Genomic DNA, 27568 nt, shown 5'->3' on the forward strand with positions numbered 1-27568 from the left:
GGTGATAGATTACCCCACTCGTTGCCCGGAAGCATTCCCTCTTCGGGCAACCACAACAAGACGTGTGTGACATGTTAACTTATTTTGCCCGAGTTGGACTCCCTAAGTAAATTGTCACTGACCAAGGCAGCAATTTCATGTCCTTGGTGATGAAACACGTTTGTAAAGCCCTGGGAATTGTACACCAAAAAGAAACCTCAGTCTATCACCCTCAAACCGATGGCCTTGTCGAAAGATATAACAAAACCATGATAAGCAGATGCTACGGCGTTCAAGAGGACCCACTGGCCTGTCTTTGGAACGAGCACTGCCATGGGTGTTGATAGTGCTTCGAGACACACCGCAATTGTCCACCGTCTGTTCTCCATTTGAACTCCTGTTCAGGAGACACCTGAAAACCATACTCTAGATCCTGAGGGAAACCTGGGAGACACAAGAAGAAAGAAACCACACGGATTATGTATGTGACCCACAAGAGCACTTGGCACATCTGAGTGATTACGCCTGCGAGAATCTAGGATGGGCACAAGGTAGCCAAGAGAACTATTACAATAAGACAGCTCAAGTCCACTCGCTTAACGTGGGTGACAAGGTGTTAGTACTACTCCCCACCAGTGAAAACAAACTGCTAGCACAATGGAAGGGCCCATATAAAGTAACCCGAGTGTTGGAACCAGTGAATTATGAAATACAACATCCTGACCAAAAGGTAAAGCAGCAGAATTACCACATGAACTTGCTAAAAGTATGGAAGGAACTCCCCGGGCCCGGTTAATAATGTCTGCAATACAGAATTATCAGTACCAGAACAGTTAGTTCCCAGCTGTCAAAGTGATACACAATATGATATGATATGGTATTTTTAACCCACCTATACACAAGTGTTTCAAGACATGATGTACTAATGGGAGACCAGCTAAGCATTTCCAAAGGAAAGAACTATTCCAAGTACTAGCCACTGTGGTGTCTATTTTCTCTGAGGTCCCTGGCAGAACCGACCTAGCAGAGCACGCAATTAAGACGGAGCCGGATCGAATAGTCTGGATACGACTGTACAGAATACCAGAAGGCAAACGGAATGAAGTGTTCAGTAAATTAGCGAGATGTGGAGACTAGGCATCATAGTGCTATCGAAAAGTGCATGGTGTTCACGAGTCGTGTTAATTCCAAAACCCAATGGCATCACCAAATTCTGTATGGACGTCCGACAGTTGACAGCCATCTCCCACTACGAGGCCTACACAATGCTGCGTATGGAGGAGCTGCTAGAAAACCTGGGATTTGCCATGTACCTAAGCACCATAAACCTTACAAAAGGGTACTGGCAAATCTCACTCAGACCAGAATATCAAGTGAAGACCGCATTTTTGACCTTGCATGGCCGTTTCCAGTTTCCAGTACTACCCTTTGGACTACATGGAGCATCCGCCACATTGCAGACATTAATGGACAAAATATTACAGCCCCATGAAGCATATGCAGCCGCCTACCTAGACGACATCGTCATTTACAGCGCCACGTAAGAAGATCTGTGACACATCTTGGAAGTCACTGCGGCATTGAAAGAGATGGGACTACACATTAACCCACAGAAAACCCAATTAGCCGCTGACACAACCAAATTCTTGGGCTATACGGTCGGTCATGGACTGATAACGCCTTTTGATTGACAAAATCCAGGCCATACAGAAACTTAGATGCCCACCACAAAAAAAAGAAATACGAGCCTTCCTTGGCTTTGTGGGATATTACCGTAGGTGTATTACACACTTTACAACCATTGCGGCACCTTTGACCGATGCGCTTCGAGCGAGCTGTACAACGGAACTAACAGACGAGGCTATACAGGTTTTTCACACTCTGGTGCCGACTATATCCTGCAAACATGTGCTTCACTGCTGTGATTATACCAAACCCTTCATCCTCCAGGCTGATGCTACAGGACGTGGACTGAGTGCTGTACTGTCTCAAGGGGAAGTATCCGATCTCCGTCCAGCAGCTTTTAACAGTCGAAGCTGCTCCCCCATGAGATTCCTTTTTATATGCTCGAAAACCAGTGCCTAGCCATCAAATGGGCCATCGAGTCCCTTTGAGACTATTTGGTGGGACGCCAGTTCACGTTATTCATGCCCCCTTACGATGGCTTGCCCTTCAGAAAGACTCCAACCATTGTATGCTACGGTGTTTCCTTACTCTCCAACCCTTTGACTTTACTATGATACACAAATCTGGTGGTTTCCATCTGATCGCCGATTATCAATCCCGGTGGGTGGATATTCGCCCGAACGGCCATGATCCTTGGTGGGGGTGTGTAAGGGCGCCAGCATTCATCCCCGAAAACAACCCTTCACTGAAGCACCCAAAAGACATCAGGGCCAGCCCTGCCCGGCAAAAAGGGAAAGAAACACCCACCTGTTTGAAGCAACCAACGGTAAAAGCCAAGTTGGTACTACAAGACCCAGAAAACACCAGAAGCAACCGGATCCCGCATCCAGTCAGAAACTCCCATAAAGTACGAGCACAAAAAATCCATTCAGGGGCTGGTAGCCCTTACTCACATTTGCAAGCGAAGGGGCACCACAACGTTCCCGTACATTCATCTAGTGAGAACGCCTCGACCCAATGCCCGCAGCGGTTGCGTATCAGTCCCCCATCAGAGACGAACTGGGATGGAGTACAACGGCTGCGACACTGGGACTGCCCCTGTCGGGATTGGGTGAAAGACAGTAGCAGCAGGCCTAGAAAAGAAAACGCTAATTCATTGGTTTGTGGTTGCTTTCTTTGTTAAAACAGACCGGAGAGGCGAACAAGTGGGAGGAGAACGAGGAGTCCTTTCACTGGGCTTATTTGAGGAACCTACACACGGGCAGTCACCCGTACGCCCGTTCCTCCGCTTGAACTTCTTTATTTTGTTTGTATGACTGCATGGTCTGGCGCTTCCACAAGGAAGTATTTCACCTGAAATAAAGGAATTTGAGTTACAAAGCAAGACATGTCCCGCTCCGTATGTTGTGAGAATGGTGGTGTACTATAGGAGTGGAATTGCTACCCATCAATGAAGTCACTCTGCAGCATTGTTATTGGCACCCCGAGATCAGTACTAGCTTTTTAGGTTTTTTGTGTTCACCGACTTGCCAAAAAGTAGAGTCTGGGTTTATGCTTAAAACCTATGGCCCTTAGCAATGTATGTCTTTTTACGGCAGCTTGATAAGCAAATTAAGGTAGTCTGAATGTGCATAGTTGTATTGGGCCATTCATGCTGTGACGTTTGCCATGCATATGTATATATGGTAAACTGACAAAGTTAGTACTTTTCATTGTAAATCATTTTATTTTCTCTGTCTGGGGGGTGCTCTGAAGTGGAAAGCTGTGCATCCCCTTTTTCCTTAGCAGTTGTGATGAGTAGGGAATCTGAAGTGATGTGTGCCTGAGCATACCCTGGGTCTGATGGTGCAGGTTTATATTTACAAACACATGGGTTGATTCACACTGCGCGAAATGTCCAAATATTGATGTTGCGTGAGTTGCAAGTATGTTGATATATTTCAGAATGAATTTATTGTTGTCAGCCTGACATGTGTTTTGAGCTCGCGCTCTTCATCTGAGGCTGAATTAAAGGAACATATGCAAAGAAAATTAAAAGACAGTGCAAAATTGTATACATGCACACACCAGTGTCACATCCGGTGACATTGTGGTTAGGTACCATCATGGTAACATAATTGAAAGAACAATTAGCATAAGTCACATAGATATATACAAATAGATAGGATACAATACACAAGCATGCCCAAATTATTGACACAACCACATTTGTGTATGGATGAATGCACAAACAAACATGAAAAGAGAAAGAGAAATCAAAGAGGACAAGGAGTTAGTCACTGGGCATCATGGTTACTTGTTCAATGTTACAACATTTGTATTAAATTGTGTATGAGTAATGTAATGTACCTTTGGTGCTCATCAAATTCAGGATCTATCTCGGAAAGAAAGGTACACATAATAACAATTAGTGTGGCGTATATAGTGCCACTGATTCAATAAAATCCCACCTAATCAATGTTAAGGTATCAATGACCCATTGTCAATTGGTTACTCACTTCTTACCTATTGGTATTGTGGGTGGTATCCCATACTCATCTATTTCATGTCTGTTGAATAAAAATAATTTTATGGTGCACTTGTTGCTATTAAATATTTTATACAGCCCACAAACTCTGTATAAAAATAATAATTGTATCTCTATAGTTGCCTCGCAGTTGCAGAAAAGAGAAGTCTGATCCCAATATATTCACACAAGTAAGGAAATCGATTTGCAATTGTCAACCGGACCAATTGTGCCACAAAACAGAAAAATAACAAAGCAACTGAGTTAGGTGGGTGCTGATAACCTTGACATTTGTCAATCCTTAGAAAGAGAACGTTAGCAATAATAAGCTGCTCTATGTCTCTGCTGCAGTTGCTGCACTTATCTAACCTTTCGGCGTACTGAACCCGTTGTCAAGGAAGCACAACGATTTCCTTGCTGTGAGTTATATTGTTGCATTTGAAGACTAGCCGTCACCCTTTGATTACATATTTATGCTCGAGTGGCGGCCATTTTGCAGTGATCGCAAAGGACGCATCGCTAGTTTTTAGTAAGGAGACTGGTTGTTTAGACATGCACAGTACTGGTGTGATCTCTAAACATATGCCATTAAGTTGGCATAATCACATGGCGAATAACGCTGCACGATGTGCAAACAAAGATCTCATTTGAAGGGATTGTGTCCTCCGACGTATTCCTTATCTTAGATATCTCCTTCCAGCTCTGCTGGCCTCGGAAAAGTTTTCTCTAGAGGGCGCTGCGACGTCATCCTGCCTATAAAGGCAGCGTGCAGCGTCCGTTGCTCGGTTCCGTTTTTCCGCGCTTACTCAGTGCCTTGGAATACCGTTGCTCAGTTTTGTCAGGTTAATCCTATTTACCTCGAGATAATCGATCTGTACTCGATGGCTTCTTCGTCGGGACCGACAACTCCTCGGTCCGGCTTCAAAAAATGCTGAGATTGTGGGAAAAAGATGTCGCTGACTGACCCTCACAGAGTTTGTCTGTGGTGTTTGGGAGCTGAACACCATTGTTCGGAGTGCGAGGACTGTATGTCCATGACAGCTAAGGCCCTGAAGGAGCGTAGGGGGAAGCTGGAGAAAGGTAAGACTTTTAAAGCTTCTTGTTCCTCGACGAAGTCGAGACATTCGTCTCCTCGTCGCCATTCGCACTCCAGGTCTCGGAGTGGGTCCCATCACTCCTCGAGATCGAATCACTCGAAGAGGAGACGTCGAAGATCCCCTTCTCCGTCTTCCTCTTCCTCTGTTTCTCCAAAGAGAATCCATTGCCCCACGAAACATAGTTCCCGGGCTGAATGGGAGGAATTCCGCAAAAATATGATCTGCGTCTTCGAGAAAGCGGCCTCGACCCCCTCGAAGACTGCCGAGAGCGATGCTCTGGTCGAAAGACCCAAAGGTCAAAAACGCTGCGAGTCGCAGTACCCGGCGAAGGAACCTTCTCGAGCGCGTCTCGAACCCTCGAGTAAGGCTATGACCTCAAAACCTTCTTCGAAGGTGCCGTCGACGAAGGTTCCGTCGACGCCGAGTTCGGTGTCTTCGATGCCGTTGTCGAAGGGACCTTCGACACACGGGTCTGTCGACTCGACGCCATCTTCGACACCGGCTTCGACGCCAAGAAAAGTCACGGTTACGACACACCCAGTGGCTATCCCCAGGTCCTCGATGACGATGGCGTCGAGGTTGTCGACTTCCTCGTGCAGAATCCCAATTCTGTCGAGGTCATCGAGGCCTCCGCCTTTGTTTTTGACGCCACGCCCGAAGCCTTTTACGTCGGCGCCAACGACATTGACGTTTTCGAGGCCGATTATGACAAGTTTGACACCCTCTGCCTTGGAGATGGGGTTTACACCCTTTATGAGTTCAGAACAATTGAGAACTATGTCCTCAATTATGGAAGAGGGTGAATTGTCTGAACAAGAAGACACATTTGAGTTGCAGGGACCTGCAACCCGAGTTAGAGAGGAGTTATCCTCTGAAGAACGTAGGTTAAAGGATCTTCATGATTCCTTACATGAGGCAAGTGGGTTGGACACTTCCCCTGAGGTGGAGTTTGCTAGGCCAGACCCGGGGGAGCATGCTGAAACCCCCTATAGAGCCTTAATGTCCAGGATTACAGAGTTTATGGGGTGGTCTGCACCTTCACAGTCTTTCCAACAAGATGACCTCACGGACATTCTTGACAAAGGCCCACAGGAGGATCCTATAGTGCCCTTTCATAAAGCTCGTCAGAGGAAGATTATGACGAACTGGGAAACCCCAGATGTCGTCCCGGCAGTAAATAAAAAACTGTCTACAAAATACAGGGTATCTTCTGCAGACTCTGAGTTTTTGTCAAAACACCCATCCCCAGAAAGTCTGGTGGTACAGGCAGCATCTTCTACTGATGTCAAGACTGCTTACCCTACCGTCCCACAGGACAGGGACGATAAAAAATATGATGCTATGGCAAAGAAAGTTTTTTCTGCATGTAGCATGGCGTTAAAATCTGTTAATGCTACTTGCACCCTTGCTAGATTCAGCCATACACTTTGGGAGTGTGCTTCTACAGCGGCTGACTGCATCCCAGAGGGAGAAGAAAGGGAGGCGTTCCTGAATATCATACAGGACGGTAAAGACGCTATGTGCGAATCCCTCCAGACGGGCATTGATTCGGCTGACAGTATCAGCAGAGCAATGGCGGCAAGTACAACAACCAGGAGATTCGCCTGGTTGAGAAAGTCTGGTTTTGCCCCAGATGTGCAAGCCAGGCTCTTGAACATGCCATTCGATGGCTCTTCTTTGTTCGGGAAAAAGGCGGATGACAGTTTAGAGAAACTGCAAACTTCAAAAGCAGCAGCAAAATCCCTAGGCACTGCAATCCGTCAGACACCTTTTCGTCCCACAGGAACCTCTGCGAGGGGCAAGTCCTTTAGCTTCTACTCCGCATTCGGAAGAGGTAGAGGACGACCGGCTCAAAGGGGACAAAGAAGAAGTACCCGAGGTGGACGGGGTAGATATTCAAAAGCCGCAGCAACAGCAGGTGCCTCTTTACCATCGGCATTTGCATCAGCCGCCCCAAAACCACTCTGACGGCTTCCCTCACAGGACACCTGTAGGAGGCAGGTTGACTCAACATCTGGTGGAATGGCAGGCTATCACGTCAGATGCTTGGGCATTGGAAACAGTTGCCCAAGGTTACTGCCTGCCTCTCCTACGCATACCTCAGAGTCATCCACCGGGGATCAGCTCTCAGAAAGATCCAGATCCGCTCCTCTTGCAGGAAATTTTGGACCTGCTAGAGAAATGTGCCATAGAACCGGTACCTGTAGCGGAGAGGAACAAGGGCTGGTACTCCCCTTACTTTCTCATTCCAAAGAAAGACGGCGGACTGAGACCCATCTTGGACTTGCGAGAATTGAACAAAATACTCAGGAAAGACAATTTCTAGATGGTCACTCTTTCTCAGATCCTTCAGGCCCTTCAGTTCCAGGACTGGTTGGTATCTCTGGACCTTCAGGACGCTTATTTCCATGTGCCTATCCATCTCAAACACACGAAATAACTGAGGTTCGCAATCGGCAACTCTCATTATCAATTTCGAGTGCTGCCATTTGGGCTGACCTCCGCCCCGAGGGTCTTCACCAAGTTAATGTCGGTAGTGGCGGCAAGTCTAAGGAGGGAAGGGATTCACGTCTACCCCTACCTGGACGATTGGTTGATCAGGGCTGTATCTTCGGAACAAGCTCAGATCCAGCTAAGTCACGTTTGCCACTCCCTTCACAGACTGGGCTTCTCCCTCAATTTAAAGAAGTCACAAATGATACCATCGCAGAGACTCCAGTTCATAGGAGCGATCCTGGACACTTCCCTGGGAAAAGCCTCGCCACCAGAGGTGAGGGCTCAAGATATTCTACAGATGGTTACCAAGTTCCAAGATGCCCAACGTCTCCCAGCCTTCGACTTTTTGAGGTTGCTAGGCCTCATGGCATCCTGCATTTTCCTAGTGCCAGATGCTCGCCTGAGAATGAGATCCCTCCAGTTGACACTGAGGACTCAGTGGTCACAATTCTCAGGGAGAATGACAGATCTTCTTCAGGTTCCCGACAGGGTGGCTCGAGACCTTCAGTGGTGGGCCTGTCAGGAGAACATTCTGAAAGGAGAACAGTTTTGGCAACCCTGGCCGGAGATAACAGTAGTCACGGATGCCTCGCTCACGGGGTGGGGAGCCCACGCCAACGACTTGACCATCAGCGGTCGTTGGTCTTCATCAGAGTCCAGACTACATATCAACCTGTTAGAGCTGAGAGCCATCAGACTTGCGCTGAAGGCATTCCTGCCAGCTGTACAAGGGAAAAATGTCCTGATAATGACAGACAACATGGTGGCCATGCATTACCTCAACAAAAGAGGAGGCATAGGATCACTACCCCTGTGCAGAGAGGCGATGCAGCGATGGTTTTGGGCAATCCAAGAAGGAATCTCTCTATCGGCAGTTCACCTAGCTGGAGAGAAGAACTTGACAGCGGACGCTCTGAGCAGGCAGAGCACAGTCTCCCACGAGTGGGAACTAGCTCAGGAAGTTCTTCAAGAGATCTTCGCCCTTTGGGGAACGCCTCAGGTGGATCTGTTCGCCACCAGTGTCAACAGGAAATGCGATCTGTTCTGCTCAAGGGAATTTCCCCCGAGAGGAGCTCTGGAAGACGCGTTCATAGTGGGCTGGGAGTTTCCGCTTTTGTACGCGTTCCCACCGGTCCCTGTCATTCCTCAAATGATCGGGAGGTTGAGAAGATTCAGGAGAACCATGATCCTAATTGCCCCGGATTGGGCCAGGAGAACGTGGTACCCGGACCTTCTAGACTTGTCCATCTGCCCTCCAATTCGACTTCCACTCAGAGAGAACCTACTCTCACAGAAGGGAGGTCAGGTTCTCCATCCAGACATCAAAACTCAAAACCCTCAACCTTCACGCTTGGCTTCTGAAAGGCTGAGGTACAAGGATTGGGACCTCCCTGATGATTTTATGGAGGTGTTGCTTTCGGCAAGGAGGCCAGCAACAAAGTCTTTATACCGCTGCCGTTGGAACAGATTTTGCAGCTGGTGTAGAGAACAGAATATCGACCCCTTTTCATGTGGTACACCAATGGTTTTGTCCTTCCTACTCTATTTGGCGAATTCAGGCCTTCAAGTTGGCACCATTAAGGGCTATCTCGCAGCGCTATCCATCTTTAAGCGCACTGCGGAAGAACCTTCCTATTTCAAGTTACCCTTGGTAATACAGTTTCTAAAGGGGTTAACCAATGTTTATCCCCCAAGACCATTCCAGGTTCCCCTATGGGATTTAAACTTAGTCCTAACTTTCCTGATGGGCACACCTTTCGAACCACTCCATTCTTGTTCGTTAAGATTCCTTACCCTTAAAACTGTTTTATTAATAGCACTTACATCTGCTAGAAGGGTGAGGGAATTACAAGCTCTTTCTTGTAAACCCCCTCATACAATCTTTCACAAAGACAAAGTTGTCCTGCAGGTGAAGCCTAATTTCCTCCCAAAGGTGGTTTCTGAATTCCATATCACTCAGAAGATTACCCTACCATCTTTCTATCCTCCTCCTCATCCCGGGAAAGAGGAAGAGAGGTTACACAGGCTGGACCCTAGAAGGGCTTTAAGTTTTTACATTAGTAGACTAGCCAGGATAAGACAGGCAGACCAGCTGTTTGTAGGTTACACAGGTCACAAGCTGGGGTTACCAATAATTAAGCAGACCATTTCCAGATTGATCATTCTAGCCATTTTGGAATGTTATAAACTGGCAGGGAAAGAGTCCCCTCAAAACCTTAGGGCTCATTCGACCAGAGGTATTGCAGCTTCATCGGCCCTCAAAAGAGGTGTGCCGGTTAAAGACATCTGTGCGGCCTCTACATGGTCGTCTGTCCATACCTTTACACGATTTTACAACTTGGATTCCTCCTCCAGTCAAGAGACTAGGTTTGGAAGGGCTGTACTGCACTCTATTCATCAATAGAAGACAGCGTGAAGTCAGTACTCCCTCCTCCAATAACAGAATACTGCTATGGGAGCCTATCTAAGATAAGGAATACGTCGGAGGACACAATCCCTTCGAAGAACAAGTTACTTCTTACCTTGTAACGTTCCTTCGACGGGATGTCGCTCTGACGTATTCCTTATCGACCCTCCCATCCATCCCCGAAGTTCTACTTCCCTTGATGTTGCAGCTTACGCTCCTTCAGGGTGATTAGTCTAGTCCAGACAGAAATACTGTGGGCTACAAAACGGAACTGAGCAACAGACGCTGCGCGCGGCCTTTATAGGCAGGATGTCGTCGACGTCGATACGGCGGCTGTCGAGGGACATCGACTCGGAGGACGCCGACGCGCAGCGCCCTCTAGAGAACAATTTGCCGAGGTGAGCAGAGCTGGAAGGAGATATCTAAGATCTAAGATAAGGAATACGTCGGAGGAACATCCCGTCGAAAGAACGTTACAAGGTAAGAAGTAACTTGTTCTTCTAATTCATCTATATATTTGGTGATCACTGCCGTGCCAAAGCCAATCATTCATTATACTTAATTATTTGAAAAACTGCTGCTCCGTGTTTGAGCTGTGATTAACTATACCGATCCTCCCACTGTACAAGTGACGGGCAATCTCTAAACCCGTTGATCAACAGTGAGCGCCTCTCGGGACTGATAATTAAAATGTTATGCATTTAGCATATCTGATGACAATGTGCTGCGCGGAAATTTACATTCAAACAAAATGCCATAAATCATTTGTACTAAAGACAAAGTGCACTTCCACATATCCCAGTGGCCAACCCTTGGCTTACATTAGTCACAATGATCTGCGCATTACATAGTTAACAGGCTGGCTATGCTCTGGTACGGAATAAATAACATAGACATTGACACATACCCAACAGAACAAATTAATGCAAACCCAAATAGGCTATCACTGAAATCTATTTGACATGCATGTCTGTTTATGTAAGTCCCTATTAGATATAAGAAGATGTAACAAAATTCCGGACATTGTGGTCAAATACATTGCTTATATAATTTGAGAAATTATATACACAACATATGTCCAAGGTAATAAGGAGAAAATTCATAGGAAAACCGATAATTCATGATCCGTATTGAGCCCTGTGGATACTGTCCGATATTGACAAATGAGGCGTGCTTCTAATTGCCTCAATTTTAGTTCCAGGTTGCCCCCTCTTTGCGGTAATGTAACCTTTGCCATACCCATAAACTGTACATCTTTTTTGTTGTCCATCTGTTAGAGATTTTGCCAGTGTGTGTCCAACGGGTATCTAGCATCCTGGTTCCCAATAGTTGACAGGTGTTCTCGTATCCTGATCTTTAAGGGTCTAATTATATTACCTATATAAAAGGATCTGCACACACACTTAATACAATAAACCACATATTTTGAATTGCAATTTATGAATTAGTTTACATGGTATTTCCCCAACTTGCCAAAGTTGACAGATTTAGTTTCTAAAGCATATGCGCACATGGAGCAACTCCCACATTTATAAAAACCATTGTTTTGCAATCTATGCAACCAAGTTTCACTCTGCTTAGAATTAGACATGTGTGACGGATATAATATCTCTTTCAATGTGCGAGCCTTGCTGTAAATGATGCTTGGATTAGGGTCCAGCCATTTACACAGGTCGTTATCCAATTGGAGTAGATGCCAATGTCTCTTGATTATAGTGTAAATGTTCTGACTGTCTGAATTAAATCTCGTAATTAATTTCAATTTGTTAGACTCAGTGGTCAAGATACAAGCTTTTGGGGTTAGTAAATCAACTCTTTCCAAGCCACATACTTCTTTTTCAGCGAAGTCACTATGTACAAGCTCTCTCTTCTAATACTGCTGCACAAGACCTCTTAGCAGCTCAAGATGGTTGAATCAGATGTAAAATCCCAAGCTATACAAAAATTGTCTTAAAACTGGAGAAGATAGTTTTTAAGAGAAGTATGAAATAAATAATAAGAAGTGATAGGACGAATAGGAAGAGAGTTCCAGTGATATGGGGCAAGCAACGAGAAAGAACAAAACCGTCACTGGGTTCGGGGCGTTGGGGGTGAGGAACTGATAAATAAGAATTGAGTCTGAGAACATAATGCACAAGAGGGGATATAAAAAGAGACAAGAGGTGAACGATACAGAGGCACAAGACCATGAAGAGCTTTTAAAACAATACACATTTTTTTTTATTTAAGGAGTGAGCAAAAAGATAACCATCCAAGAGAGGATAGTGACAGTGAAATAGAGTCACAAGTCACAAGGGGTTTGTACATATAACAAATTAACAGAAGCATTAAAGACAGACTTTAATGGAGCCAAACGAGAGACGGGAAGACCAATGAAAAAGGTAGAGCAATAAAATAGGCGCGAAAAAATAAGAGAGGAAATCAAAGGCCTATTTTATTGCTCTACCTTACTCGTTGGTCTTCGCATCTCTCGTTTGGCTCCATTAAAGTCTGTCCTTTAGCATTAAATGTGAGAAAAGGACGAGCTTTGCGAATATTGAAAATATGATGGCGAAAGGAGCTAGATATAGTTGAAATATAATTAGAGAAAGATAGATCAGTTTTGGGGTAAAAACCAAGCATATGAGCAAGATTATGAGCAGAACAAGAGATAGGAAGAAGAGAAGGTGGGAAAGGGACAATAATAGTAGGAGGAGGAAGAGAGTTGGCAAGGAAAAAGAGAACTTCCGTTTTGGTTGTGTTCAGAACAAGAAAATGATCATACATCAAGCTCCCAGATGCCCAAGGGTTAGGTGCGCTATACAAATGTCAAAAATAAATAAATACATCCACGTTTTGATGGCTGTAATGCAGGAAGCAAGATTGTCATGAATACAAGACGTGAAAGAAGAGAAGGACAGAAAGAGTTGGGTATCATCCTCCTAAAAATTAGGTGAGATACTGAAAGATGAGATAATATCCGCTAGAGGACATGCGTAAAGAGAAAAAAGGAAAGGTCTAAGAACAGAGCCTTAGGGAACGTCATGAAGATAGGGTAAAGTATTAGAAGAAGTCCCAGCCCAAGTTACTGAGTATGTGCGATTAGATAGATAGGAACGAAACGAAGATAAAACAGAACCAGAAAAGCCAAAAGCTGAAAAAGTAGTTAAAAGTAAAGTATGATCAACCATGTCGAAAGCAGCCAAAAAGCCCAATAAAATAAGAAGGGAAGAGTGTTTAGAATAGCCAGCAGAAAGAAGAGCGGTTTCCATAGAGTGCAGAGGACGGAAACCTGCCTCAAATGAAGAATAGAGTTCTCTGTAACGAAAACAGAAACCTGACAATAGACCAGGCGTTCAAGCATCTTGGAAAGGAAGAAGTGAAATTGGGAAAAGGTTGGCAGACGGAGGTGTCGAAGGAAGGTTTTTCCCAAATAGGAAGAATTGTGGTGTGCTTAAGAGGAGGAAAAAGTTGAAGTAAGAAGAGAAATATTTTAAAAAGCTGTAAAATAAGAAATCAAGTATGTAGTGAGCAGGCCATATACCATGTAAATGAAGCCAAGCAATTGTGATATTTACACAGAGATGATCTATTTTCAGCTCCAGTTTTCTTTGGGAACTGTGGTGGAGTGGCTTTAATAAAAAGGGAGTAGCTACCTTGTCTCCAAGTTTTGTTCTTTATTATTTCATAAGACAAAGATTCACATACATTTGGGTTCCTGCTCGCTTAGTCAGGATTACCAAATCTCTCACAACCCAACCTATCACATTTTTACTTTCTTGATATTTTCATTGAAAGTCATTTCTACCATCTCTGAAAGGCATGGTGGTGAGGATCTTCATGAACAACACCACCACCATGTTCTACGTCGGGAAGCAGGGGGGCACTTGATCCCCAGCGCTTTCCACGGAAGTTCACGACTTGTGGCACTGGGCCGTCGAACAGGGGATGTTCCTCGTCCCTCTCCACCTGGCGGTAGTCAAGAACACCATCGTAGACTCCCTCAACAGGGAACCGTACTCTTGCCTTCGTCAGGATCAGGTGGACCGCCTGTTCGTTGATTGGGGCAGTCCCAAGATCGATCTGTTTGCCACTGTGGCGAACTCCAAATGCCAGAAGGTTGCCAGCAGAATCCACCAGCCAAGGAGTCTGGGGGGGACGCGTTGTCCTTCCTGTGGGATGGGCTGTTTTCTGTACGTGCTCCTTCTCCTGCTACATGATATCAACACACTCGGACAGTGTCGATGCAAGATGATCCTCATTGCCTAGCGTGGCCGAGGCAGTTTTGGTATAAATATCTTCTCAGCTAATCAGCGTTGCCTCCAGTCAAGTTGCCAGTGTTTCCTGATCTGCTCACCAGAGAGTGAGGCGCAACCCTTCATCACGACCCAGGATCACTGAACCTGAAGGCTTGGCTCCTGTAGCCTTAGAGTTTGGAGGTTATGAGTTGCCAGCGGACTGCAGGGAAGTCCTCGCCAAGGCCAGGGCGTCGTCGACTCTGAAGTGCTACGGCCATAAATTGAAGCGTTTTGCTACATGGTGCCAGTTGCAGAAGATTACCCATCTGAGGGTCACGGCTCCACAGATTCTTCCATACTTGCTGTCATTGGCAAAAGCTGGGCTGGCTCATGCATCCATTAAGGTACATCTGGCGGCCATCTCGCGCTACATCAGAGCCACGGGGAGATCTTCTCTATGGTACCACAAACTCATCAAGGAGTTTCTCAAAGAACATTTCCGATCCTTACCGCCAGGGAAGGCTCCTGCCCCTGCGTGGGAACTTAACATGGTTCTGACGAGGCTCATGGGGGCCTCCTTCAAGCCTATTCATCACGCCCCACTGATGTGTTTCTCGTGGAAGACGGCTTTACTTTTGGCCATCACCTCTGCCAGACATGTGGGTGAGATCCAGGCCCTATCCATCCTATCCTGCCGGCAGAGAGGGCCTTGCACTCGCTGGACGTTGCTCGTGCCTTGAAGTTCTACTTGACACGCACAAAGAGTTTTCGGAAGACTTCTCAATTGTTTGTAAACTTTGGTCCGGTGAACCATGGAAAGGCCTTGCCCAAGACTTCCATTTCTAGGTGGCTCTCTGGCTGTACCATGCACTCATTGTTTGGCGATCCGACTGCTACCAGGCTGTCCGAGAGCCCACTCCACCAGAGCGAACTCTGCGATGACGGCGTTCCTTTCTGGTGTGCCCCTGCTGGACATCTGCAGGGTTGCTATGTGGAGGTCCACACATACCTTCACGAAGTTGTACTTTGTCAACAGGGATTCCAGGGAGGAGTCCAGAGTCGGTCAAGCAGTACTATGCAACCTGTTCAGTTGAGGTGAATCTGTTCCAGAGGTAAGTGTTAATTGCTTCTGTTGAGCCTTGCCTCCTCCTGTGGTTGTGTAATGTTGTACTGCTGTGTATTTGTTATTCATGAGCATGTGAATCCATGCCAGACCCCATGCTGGAGCAGGTTTAAGTTGCTTACCTGTAACTATGATTCTCCAGCATGGGTCTGGCATGGATGCACATGTAAACCCTCCCTCTGCTCCCTGCAGGTTTGCTCACCAAATCTGAAGATGGCTGCCAGAGGCGGAGCATAGGGAGAGGACTGTCATTGGATGGGGGCAGTATGAACCAGAGGACAGTGATTGGTTTAGAGGAGAAATACAGTTTAAAAGTGAAAGTGAAACTGTTTTTCTTTTTACTGAGGATTCCCAGCCTGACGACGGAGAATATTCATGAGCATGTGAATCCATGCCAGACCCATGCTGGAGAACAACAATTACAGGTAAGTAACTTAGACCATATCCGATCTACTCTATTGGAATACTGTCAGAGTGGCACACAGACACAATATTCACTTAACCTTCAAACCTATATAATGGAAGGGTCGAGTTTTCATTCACAGGACTGGGACGCACTGTTCTGTGCATGCTTCTCAAACAATTATCCAGAAACCTGATTTGTGGATTTGCCGCCATTTCCCCTTTCGGCAACAGCCTCAGAAGCACTCCAGCTTCACCTTCCTTTCTGGGAGGTAGGGTATCAAATAGTAATAGTCATTAGCAACTATAGCCAAGGATATATCTATAGATTGTAATTTAGAGATACTCTGGCTGCGGAGCAGCGCTTCATCCGAAATCTCTGCATTCATTACACTATTTTGGTTGGTGTTCGGGCCCTAGCAGCCACTAATATTTCATATTTGAAGGATACTTTATCCTTTTTAATGTTTTTTGGAGAGCCGGAAGAGTAGTGCTTTTTCCCCTCTCAATGCGCCAAAAGGCATGATGGTGTTTGAAAATGATGATCATGGCATCTAATTGGCATTTTGACAATAATCCCGGAGCCATCGAAGCCAGAATAATGGGTCCTTTTTGCTGCTGTTTCTTTAATCCGCATGAAAGGTTATGTTGTGTTTTCTGTCGTGTGTCCGTGCCATTTTAGATGTATTTTGCTGGAAGTGTTGCTTGTTCGTTTTTGATCATTCTCATTTTCTTGCAGCTTCAAGGACTGCATCCCGAAATCTTTCTGCAAGCAAATTCAGCAGAATAATTACCTGACCAAGTTCCGCATGAAGACTGTCTTCAAGAAGTTTGTGCGCCGGTTCCACTTGCACACCGTCAGCCCTGGAAAGCTGAGCGAGCAGGACGTCATGTACAAGTACCTGTCCACCTTGGAGAACCTGGCACCGCGCTTTGGGAGGGAGCTTTTCCGGGTCAGCTCCTTGGAGTTCCCAAGCGAGGGCGAGAAGGGGAACCTGTACATGAATGGGGGTCGTGTGTTGGTGGAGGAGAGGCTGGCCTCTGCGAAGGAGGGCTCAACCATGTATGAAGTCATGGTGACTGGCACAGATGGCATCCAGTGGAAAATAATGCAACAAGAGGTAAATGGTTCCTGGGTGCCCAGATGCGTGTGCCACTGATCAGTGTCCACACAAATGTTGTTCTCGTTAGGTTCCAGCAGGTAATGCCCATTGAAATAGTGTTCAAATAGGTGAAGGTTGGGCAGCCAGAGACTTCATGGACAGGGGTGCGCAAGAGTCAAGCCAAGGGGTCGGCCTTGGCACTAGGAGCCAAACGTCAGCCGAGCCAGACAAAGAATGTGCATGTACATTTTTAATGGAATGTTTTGTAAGTCACAGAAGTAACATTTAAGTTGTGAGAGGCTGATGAAAAAGGACACACCCAGCCACCAAACCTTTGTTGGAGGCTTGGTGGATAACTTGAAAGGGTTTTCTAAAGATTACACAATGAATGTTTGGCATGTCCAATAAACATTGGGTTAAGAATGTCATTATACTGCCTTAAGTGCCGGGGACTCCCTAATATGCCCATGTCGCTCCACTTTCCTCACCCTGCATCAGTAGGGAGAAGCAGATGGTGAGGACGCAGATTGCAGAATGTGTTGAGAGTCCTATTCTGCAGCCCCAGCTTCAGCCTTGCAGTTTGCTCATACATTCTAAACGTAGGACTAAAACTACCATGTGCTGTGGAATAACGTGTGCCTAAAAGCCAGTACTTGCTGATTATTTCACACATGATTTTGGACAGTTTGAGATTGCTCTAATCTGCTCTGTGGCTCAATCTAATGTTATGCTCAGAAGAGCTGCTGCTATAAAGTGACCTGCCGTTGGTCATTGTTTGGCATCATGCCAAAGAAATTGAAAGCACAAAACAAGGGGCACCCATTTAACATGCAGATATCAGGATCACGTTCTCAGAGTTCAAAAGAGAGAATTACTTTGTGATAGATTTTACTTTGCATGACAGAGCTTTAAACTCCCAACGTGGCTAATTACCAGTCAATAGAAGCTGCATCTGGTCAATGAATAGTGTTCCCCAACACACTTCTTTTGAATGTTGAAGACAACATTGGCAAATTGATTATTCACGTCTCCAATACTACCATTTGCTACCATTTGCGAGAGGCCCAAGAGACCATACTACGATGTGCTACTTGATGTGGTCCTGTTATGTCGCATGGCTGCCCTTTGATTACACTTCACCATTGTACTGCAAAACATTCCCAAACTCTGTACACAATCTCCATTCCCCTGTTATAGGCACATGTGCCTATGGAGTTCATAAAAGAGGCCTGTTGGAGTGAAGGACCTATAACTTTCTCACACCTAGTCATGACACCTCATAAAAGGGCAATACACTTAGGAGGGCCACACCACGGTAGCCATATTTTCCTGTGAACCGCATGTAGAGTCGCATCAAAGGAAAACTTTAATAAAAAATAATTAAGCACCTGTATTTTGACATCGTGGGTGCTAATGGCAATACTTTGCGTAATAGGATAGGCAACCTGCAAATCCATCTCTTGCTGAGCACCACACCATCTACACATCGCTCTCAACTCGCCAGCTTCTGGGGGGTGCAAAGTATCCTCAAACGCGGCCACCCGCCAGCTCCTTTGTTTCAACCCCCTCCCCCACATGGCGAGACTAACTCCTGTTTGACCTAGAGCCGCGAGACTCTGGTGCATTGCTGCACAGGCCTCCTGTTTCACACTGTATTGTTGCCCGGACGCTGTGCAAGAGACTGCACCAGCCTTCCGGAAAAGCTCATGACTGCTGCTTGGGGCTGCTTGGAAGCTCGCCTTCTGGGCTCGTTGTACCCTGGCCCCTGCTGAAATCAGTGTTTATTTTTCTCTCCTGCATCTTTGCATATCAAACAAAAAAAAAATATATTCGCAAATGAATTTTAAATTTGAAAAAGTGGCCAGACAGAATGAATGACATTTGATATATATATTTCTGAGGCTTGTGGAATCTGCTTAGATCACCTGCTGTGCATAGGTCTAGTCTAGTCTAGTGGAAGCTGCGGAGTATTACAGTTTGGTTTTCGAAACTCGAAAATGGGCGTCGACACAGGGCGTGCCAGTAATACTATCCCTAGTGTGACGTCCACTGTACCCAAGATCCCTCACGCGTCTAGGATCCTCAGATTGTTTTTTTCCGCCATACTTGCGGAGTCCCCTGGCCTTAGCCATACTTTTGCTTAAATATTAATTTATTTACATCCTTCCCCATCCCAACGTCGAACTTCGACACTCGACGCCGGCTGGAGAAGAAATCGACCGTCGGCAGCTGCACGACGGATTTGGGCCTTGGAAGGCCTCTGGCCTCGGCCCTGCAAGTAGGGAGAGTGGGGGGTTGTACATACTCTACACTCTTGGTATATAGGTACACCTTATACATTTCCTACACTTAACAGCCCGCTGCCTCAAGGTGTGTATGGAGGGTACCCCTTTTCAATTCTGCCCCAAGTGCAATCGCAAATACCCTTGGGTCGACAGGCACGCCACGTGTAATCTCTGCTTGCCGAGGGACCACCCCGAAGCGAACTGCAGAGCGTGTAGTAGGCTTAAACCTAAGACACTTAAGGACCGTTCGACGAAGCGTTGGGCCCACCACGCCAGGCAAGCGGCCATGGCAGCGGAGGGCGCCTTCAGCGATGGCAGCAACGCCGTACTTTGGGACAGCGAGGGCATTACGGCGTCGAAAGACAGCCGAGCGCAAGTCCCCGACCTCGGAAGGTCGTCCGGCAGGGCGGCTATGGGGAAGACCCCCGGCGACACAAGCGCTTCACACACCACACACACACTAAACACACAAAGTCCAACCGAGACTCGACGATGTCGAGTTCTTGGAAAGAGGCACAAACAGAACGGTCCGATTCGGTGTCCTCTGGGCGTTCTCGATCGAGATCGCCGCATGACTCCAGGCAATCATCCACTCTTGCCAAGAGTGCCTCGCTCCCTAGGCTAACAGAAGTTCGATCGTCGGAGCCCGCAGACAAAATCAGCGAGGCCCCACGCTCGAAGGACAGGGACCCCACCCCCGATCCTCGACGCCAGGCGTCGAAAACCTCCAGAGCCACAAAAGGACAGGGAAAACATTTTTCCACTCACGGGAGGGGGAAAACAGCAGAAGAAGCAGACTTTGCACTCTTCCACACCTGTTCAACACACCACTCCCCCTAAACAGACAGACAAGACCAGGTCTGCTGATATGTCTAAAACCAGCAAATCTACTCAAGATAAATCCCCGAGACTTGCTGAGAGAGTCATTCACAGTTCCAAAAAATGGTCCAGTGAAGACATAGATAGGGTCATGTCAAGGATGTCTTCATTGGCTGATTTTTACGATAAAAATCCAGACCATTTCCTTTCGTATGATCCACAAGGGGCGACACCCTCAGGCTCTAATGATCCTATCCCCCCGAGTAAGAAGCCCCGGTTTGAAACACCGATGAGGTCTACAGACCCCTTCGAGGTACAACCATACTCAAGACCATACTCACTGTATCAAGGAGAGGCTTCCTTTGGTGAGGACCAAGAATTTGGCATGGTAGAAGAGCAAACCGGGACGGGATACTATGGGGATGATGAGGACCAAGAAGAGGAAGACCCTGAAACCTACAGAGTAGATTCCCCGGTAGAAAACGAATCCCCGGTTACCGACTCTCCTGTCGATAACCAATCCCTCCTAAACGAGGTTCTCGCACGTGCAGCAGAACATTTCCATATTGACACCCACGGTGTCCAGGAGGAGAGGGACTTCGCAGAGGAGTTAGTGGGAGAAAGGAGGCCTGTTGCCCAGACCATCCCGATCCTTAAGTCCATTCAGCGAAGAATAGACCCGTCCCTGGTGAACCCGAACCTCACCAGAGCAGTCAATCCCAGGGTTGAAAAACTTTTCAGGGCAGCCCAGTCTGACCTTCTCTATATAAGAGGACATCTGAAGCCAGACTCCCTAGTTGTCACTAACACTCGTAAGAGGGCTGGAACACCCTTGTCATCGTCCGAAGCTCCTCCCGACAAGGAGAGCAAAAAACTATATGGTTTCGGCAGGAAAGTAGCCTCAACGTCTGCCTATCAAGCAAGGATTGCAAACTCCACCACCCTGTTGGCCAGCTACAACTGCCATCAGTGGGAAGAAGTCGCGGCACTCATAGCCTCTGCTCCTGAACCTTTAAAGGGCCAGTTAGCTCGGATTTCCGCAGAGGGTAGAGCCGTGTCTGGTTGCATTTTGAAAGCAACCTTTGACGCTGCGGACAACGCAGGCAGATTGATAGCAGAAGGCACTGTTATCAAGAGACATGCGTAGTTACGGCAGTCTGGTTTTAAGGCAGAAACCCAGGCATCATTGTTGGACAAACCGGTGGAAGCCGATCTGTTTGGTAAGGCGGTCGAAGACTCACTGAAGAATGCCAAGGACGAATACGAGACACTCAAGTCCCTTGGCCAGTTAACCAATAAACCCCCCTAACCAGAGAGGGAATAGTAATTTTCGTCGCCCACGTGGCCAAAATTCCCAGAGAGGATCTAACTATTCCCAGGGGCAGGCTACACAGTGGAACAGCCGCCAAAGGTCTACCCAGGGTTACGGCAGGTGTAATAGGAGAGGTCGTGGTAAAGGCAGAGGCAGCCCCAGCAAGGGAGGCGGCACGCCTCCACCAAAGCAGTGATGCTCAGTTCAGGGTCCCTTCTCACGCAACCCCAGTAGGGGGACGCATTTCCAACTTCACCCAGGCTTGGGAAGGGATCACATCAGACAGATGGGTGCTGTCAACAGTATCCACAGGGTACTGTATAGAACTACTGCAGCGTCCCCGGAACCATCCTCCACGACAAAGAGTACACTCTTTAGAACATCAGAAGATTCTCCTTGAAGAGATCGCCATTCTGCTAGAAAAGGACGCGATAGAACTCGTCCCGGGACACCAGGTAAACAAGGGTATTTATTCAACTTACTTCCTTGTGGCAAAGTTAGATTTGACAATGCGCCCAGTATTGGACTTACGGCCTGCCAACAAGTATGTCAAGCCCCAAAAGTTTCGTATGACTACGCTACAAGAGGTAATCCCCCTCCTAAAAAAGGGGGATTACATGGCAACCTTGGATATGAAAGATGCTTATTTTCATATTTCCATGTTCCCAGTGCACAGAAGGTACTTGCGCTTCAAGGTGGACAGTCGACACTACCAATTCAAGGTACTGCCCTTCGGGATAGCTTCAGCACCAAGGGTATTCACCAAGGTACTGGCGGTGGCGGCTGCACACCTACGCAGGGAGGCAATCCCGGTGTACCCTTATCTCGACGACTGGCTCATAACGGGGGAAACCCCAGTAATTTGCAGGACAAACATTCAAAGAACTATCGACCTCCTCCACGAGTTAGGCTTCTCAATCAACGAGAAAAAGTCAAGCCTGGTGCCAGGCACCTCCAAACAGTTCCTAGGAGCAATCCTAGATACTCAAGAGGGGTTGTCCTTTCCTTCAGAGGAAAGAATTGGAATATACTACTGCAAATTCCGCATTATCAATCCGGTCGCCAAATAACGGTACGCAAAGCAATGCGTTTACTGGGCATGATGGCGTCATGTATTTACCTGGTCCCCCAAGCGCGCCTGCGCATGCGTCCCATGCAGGAATGGTTGGCGAAACAGTGGTCTCAGGCAAGCAGTCAGTGGGACGATCTAGTGGTCGTTTCGCCAACACTAGTACAAAGCCTTCACTGGTGGACAAGAGAGAATCTCGCACAGGGGAAACCCTTTTACGATCCCGAAGTACAGGCAGTAGTCACTACCGATGCATGTCTGATGGGGTGGGGAGCTCACCATCTCCACCACACAGCTTAGGGTCTCTGGTCTCCCTCAGTGGCCAAGAACCACATCAACCTGCTAGAGCTTCTGGCAGTATTCAGAGCGCTTCAAGCGTTCGAGCCCCACCTACTAAACCTGTCAGTGCAAATCCGGACGGACAGCACAACAGCCATGTTCTACCTGAACAAGCAAGGAGGGACTCGTTCGCCAAATCTGTCCAAGCTTGCCCAGAAAATCTGGATATGGGCACTCAGACGGAACATCTTCCTGTCATCACAACATGTTCCAGGGGAGCTCAATTCTCTAGCGGATGCTCTGAGCAGAGACTCCCTCCCAGAGGAACACGAATGGGTTCTACACAGAGAGGTCGTAGAAGATATCTTCTCTCAGTGGGGTTTCCCCACTATAGACTTATTCGCCACAAGCGAAAACAGACAATGCCCAGGATTTGCATCCAGGTTCCCCCAACCAGACTCCCAGGGGATCGCCCTGTGGATGAACTGGTCAGGCATGTTTGCGTACGCTTTTCCATCAACTCCTCTCATCAGGAAAGTGGTGAACAAGATGAACAGCGAATCGATGACGCTCGTCCTAGTTGCTCCCATGTGGGCAAGACAATCGTGGTTCCCACACCTACGCAAGATGGCGGTGTGCGAGCCCATCAAACTTCCAGCCTGGTACAACCTACTGTCCTAGCACCAAGGTCAAACAGTGCACCAGCAACCCAACTCAATGAACCTGGCAGCATGGCTCCTGAGGTCATAGAGTTTGGACATCTCAATTTACCACAGAGGTGTATGGACATCCTAAAGGAATCTAGGAAACCAAACACAAGGCACTGTTACTTTAACAAGTGGAAGAGGTTTGTTATCTGGTGCCAGAGTAGACAAATCAACCCTGTTGATTGCAGTCCTTCCACTATTGTTACATACATGCTCCACCTGCTAGATGCAGGATTGGTTTTTAACTCACTGAAAGTACACCTGGCAGCCCTGTCGGCATACACCACTTCCCATAGCAAGGTCTTGTGGTGGAAAGTACCAGTAGTTAAAGCCTTCATGGAAGGAGTAAAGAGACTTCACCATCCTATTTCAAACCCACCACCAGGGTGGGACCTTAATGTGGTGCTAGCCAAGCTCATGGGACCCCCTTTCAAGCCCATGCAAAAAAGCAGTCTCAAACACCTGACTTATAAAATGGCCTTCTTAGTAGCTATTACTTCTATAAGAAGGGTCAGTGAAATTCAGGCTCTGTCAGTGCAGGATCCCTTCTTTACTGTCCATAAAGACAAACTGGTTTTACGCACACACCATAGGTTCTCAACTAAGTTTATAACAAAATTCCATGTAAACCAGTCATCGAGCTTCCGGCTTTCTTCCAGGACCCTCAAAGCTCGGCTGAGGTGAAACTACACACCCTAGATGTGCGTAGGGCGGTCCTCTACTATGTAAATAAAACCAGACCGTTAAGAAAAACAGATCAACTGTTTGTCTCCGTAGCTACAGGCAGAGAGGAGGATCGCGTCTCTAAAGGTGCCATCTCGAAGTGGATTATTCACTGTATCCAGCTGTGTTACTCACTCTCTGAAAGAACTCTGCCTTTCACGCCAAGAGCCCACTCTACTAGAGGCATTGGGGCCACTCTGGCTTTCATTGCAAATGTACCCCTTGACACCATTTGCAAAGCAGCTACTTGGAGCTCTATTCACACTTTTATTCAGCATTACTGCATTGACACCCATTCCAAGGCAGATACACAAGTGGGACACGCGGTTCTAAGACACTCATTTGCTCATGACCCTTCTCACATCCCACCTCCTTCTTCAGGTACTGCTCGCTAATCTATGCACAGCATGTGATCTAAGCAGATTCCACAAGCCTCAGAAGGGATACATTACTCACCGTAATCGTATTTCTGATGCTTGTATCTGCTTAGATTCACATGCGACCCACCCTTCCTCCCCACTGAGAGAAGGCGCATGGTTGTTTGTAGTCTTACCTTTCTATCTATCTGCTTGGATTATCTGTACTCCCGCTACTCCTCATGCTACCTCATGTCAGAAAAAATACAATCTGAGGATCCTAGACGCGTGAGTGATCTTGGGTACAGTGGACGTCACACTAGGGATAGTATTACTGGCACGCCCTGTGTCGACGCCCATTTTCGAGTTTCGAAAAACAAACTGTAATACTCCGCAGCTTCCACTAGATATCGGCCTATGCACAGCATGTGAATCTAAGCAGATACAAGCATCAGAAATACGATTACGGTGAGTAATGTTCACACATATTTAGTTTTTTTTAACACTTCGTAGCAAAGGCCAGCTAGCATGTGGCTTGGCAGTGAGCAGTTAAGCCTTTCTCTTTGGAAGTTCTGGCAGGAACTTTGCTGCACATGTTCTCTATCAGGCGTGTTTTGTGACCTTTCTATAGTTTTCCTCATGCTAGCCTTTGGATGCCATTTCATATGCTTAAAGGCAGTGTTAATGATCTTGTTTTGTATGCGTTTTAAGGAATGTCTCCTTTTAAGCTTACTATATGACAACGCACTATGCAACGCCTGCCACAGGCCTCCTGTACCTTGTTGGCCCTACAGAATCTGATTATTCCATAGATCCCAAGTGCCCTATGTTCACGGCTTCAGCATCCTCTTACACAGTGAATTCCTTTCTTTGGAGCAGTGATCAAGCACCTTTCAAAGTTGTGAGAAACAAACACTATGCCCAAGCTACCTTATTACAATTTAGTGTTGCTGCACCATACTTGGGGCATCATCACGAGTTGGGCTGTATTCCCGGCTGTAATACCGCCGACTGTAATAGCCCTAGCACCGACCGGCCCGGTGGTATTACTACCGGATCATGGGTTGGGCCTTAATGGTAAATCCCCATTCCTGATTGGGTCCATTGGATCCAATGGGGAATTTTCGGTGCTAATACAGCCGGCTGTAATACCGCCGAAAACAGGGATTTTCACCTCCAAAAAAAGCTGGAGGTAAAACAGCTGATTTAGCACCCAACTCGTGATAGGGCCAGCACTTAAATGCAGCGGTAATACCGTTATCACCGCATTTAAGGGCTACAGCCCAACTCGTGATGAGGCCCTTGGTTAGTATACATTGGGATGTTTTACGCACACCTTCCTGTCATGTCACTTCCTGTGACGCCATCTCCAGTGTCGAAACCAGGCTCTCACCCTTCAAGCATTTGCGAACGGTTGAGAGCCATGTATACACATCAACTCGCCGCAATTTTAAAGTGGGTTCATAATGGACTTCCTCACACCTAAGAGGCTATAGGCCTCATCACGAGTTGGGCTGTATTCCCGGCTGTAATACCGCCGACTGTAATAGCCCTAGCACCGACCGGTCCGGTGGTATTACCACTGGATGATGGGTTGGGCCTTAACGGTTAATCCCCATTCCTGATTGGGTCCATTGGATCCAATGGGGAATTTTCTGTGCTAATACTGCAGGCTAATACAGTCGGCTGTAATACCGCCAAAAACAGGGATTTTCACCTCCAGAAAAAAGCTGGAAGTAAAACAGCCGATTTAGCGCCCAACTCATGATAGAGCCAGCCCTTAAATGCGACGGTAACACCGTTACCACCGCCTTTAAGGGCTACAGCCGAACTCGTGATGAGGCCCTATGTGCCATGTTACCGTCCAATACCTTCTCACACCGCCTTGCTTTTTACCCTAATTGGTAAGTGCCAAAGTACTCATGGCAAAGTGAAGTATCTGATGCTGAATATAACACACTTGAAATGTATAAAGGTCGGACCTGAACACTCAGCTCTCTGAAGGTCGCATGTCACCACTCTTGTGAAGGAAGGGTTAGTGGAGGACCTGTTCAACTGCTGACCATCTCAGCTTGCATCATGAGCGAATAGATGCTGATCTCCTCGGCTGCATGGCTATTGGCTGCTGAGTGATGGTGTAGTTCTGAGTGATACCGATTCCGGCCATTGAAACATGTCATTATTGCACCTACTATCCAAAAGTGCTCTAGCTATCACAGTAAAATGTGCCTGTTCATCATCAAAATGAGGGAAAGGTGGCAGTGACCTAGAATTGAGGGTCACAGATGGATAGGTGGGTGATACAGGGTCGCAGTTGGCACAGTGTTAATGGATGGCATGGGTGCGCTAGATGTGAGCCATGTACCCAGGCATGTAGTTACACAGTGACCCCGCAGTTGTGTTGGCTAGTTTTTCACACTGGTGTGTTTTTGATGTTATGTTGACACTGGGAAAGTTTGCTGTCCAATTTTCCAACTCACCAGCTATTTGTTTAACCCAGCAGAACACAGACCACTGCAACCACCGGCTCTATTTTGGGAAGAAGAACCGGTTAAAAGGGGGCCGAAGTAAACCGATGCACCAAGCCACAGAGAAAAATGAGCCGAAGTGGTCCAATTTTTGCGACTTCCAGCAAATAACTCACATCGTTATCGACTGCTCAAAAGTGAGCATACATCGGCAAGACAACAAGTGCCTGGTGAGTTGCCAGTGTTTCCTGGATCTACGGGGAAAAACGGGAAAAGACATTTGTTTTTTTTTTGGGTCGAATTACAAAAATGTTTTGGGGGTTTTTGCACCTATATTTTTTTAATGCAGGGAGTTCCCCTTCCCACCTGCCGCACCTCCACACACCTTAAGTTATATCCTTACCCCATCCTCATCTATTTTCTAATAAAAATGTGAAAATATCTCGCAAAGTTTTGACAGAAAAAATTCAATCTTTTATAAAGGCTTGTTGTTTTCTCATTCCTTCATGAGCCATACAGAATATCTGGGAATCTGGTGCCACGATGCAGTCGTGGAAGCTAAATTCCTGAAATCAGTTTAAATGTTTTTGACAA

At 46.9% G+C, this 27568-nt stretch overlaps 1 protein-coding gene across 2 annotated transcripts in view; it reads left to right on the top strand.

Moving 5' to 3' along the window:
• TYK2 (tyrosine kinase 2) overlaps positions 1-27568 on the top strand; it is a 1212497-nt gene that overhangs the window by 601563 nt on the left and 583366 nt on the right. The window contains exons 6-7 of one of the 2 annotated variants that reach the window (XM_069604089.1): positions 16593-16974; positions 27007-27204. In XM_069604089.1, the coding sequence (XP_069460190.1) occupies positions 16593-16974; positions 27007-27204 (580 nt within the window). The remainder of the gene's footprint in view (positions 1-16592; positions 16975-27006; positions 27205-27568) is intronic. The other variant, XM_069604090.1, reaches the window with a different exon arrangement.

Source organism: Ambystoma mexicanum, chromosome 3q (assembly GCF_040938575.1).
Source record: "Ambystoma mexicanum isolate Mex_15411 chromosome 3q, UKY_AmexF1_1, whole genome shotgun sequence".
Lineage (NCBI taxonomy): Eukaryota > Metazoa > Chordata > Amphibia > Caudata > Ambystomatidae > Ambystoma > Ambystoma mexicanum.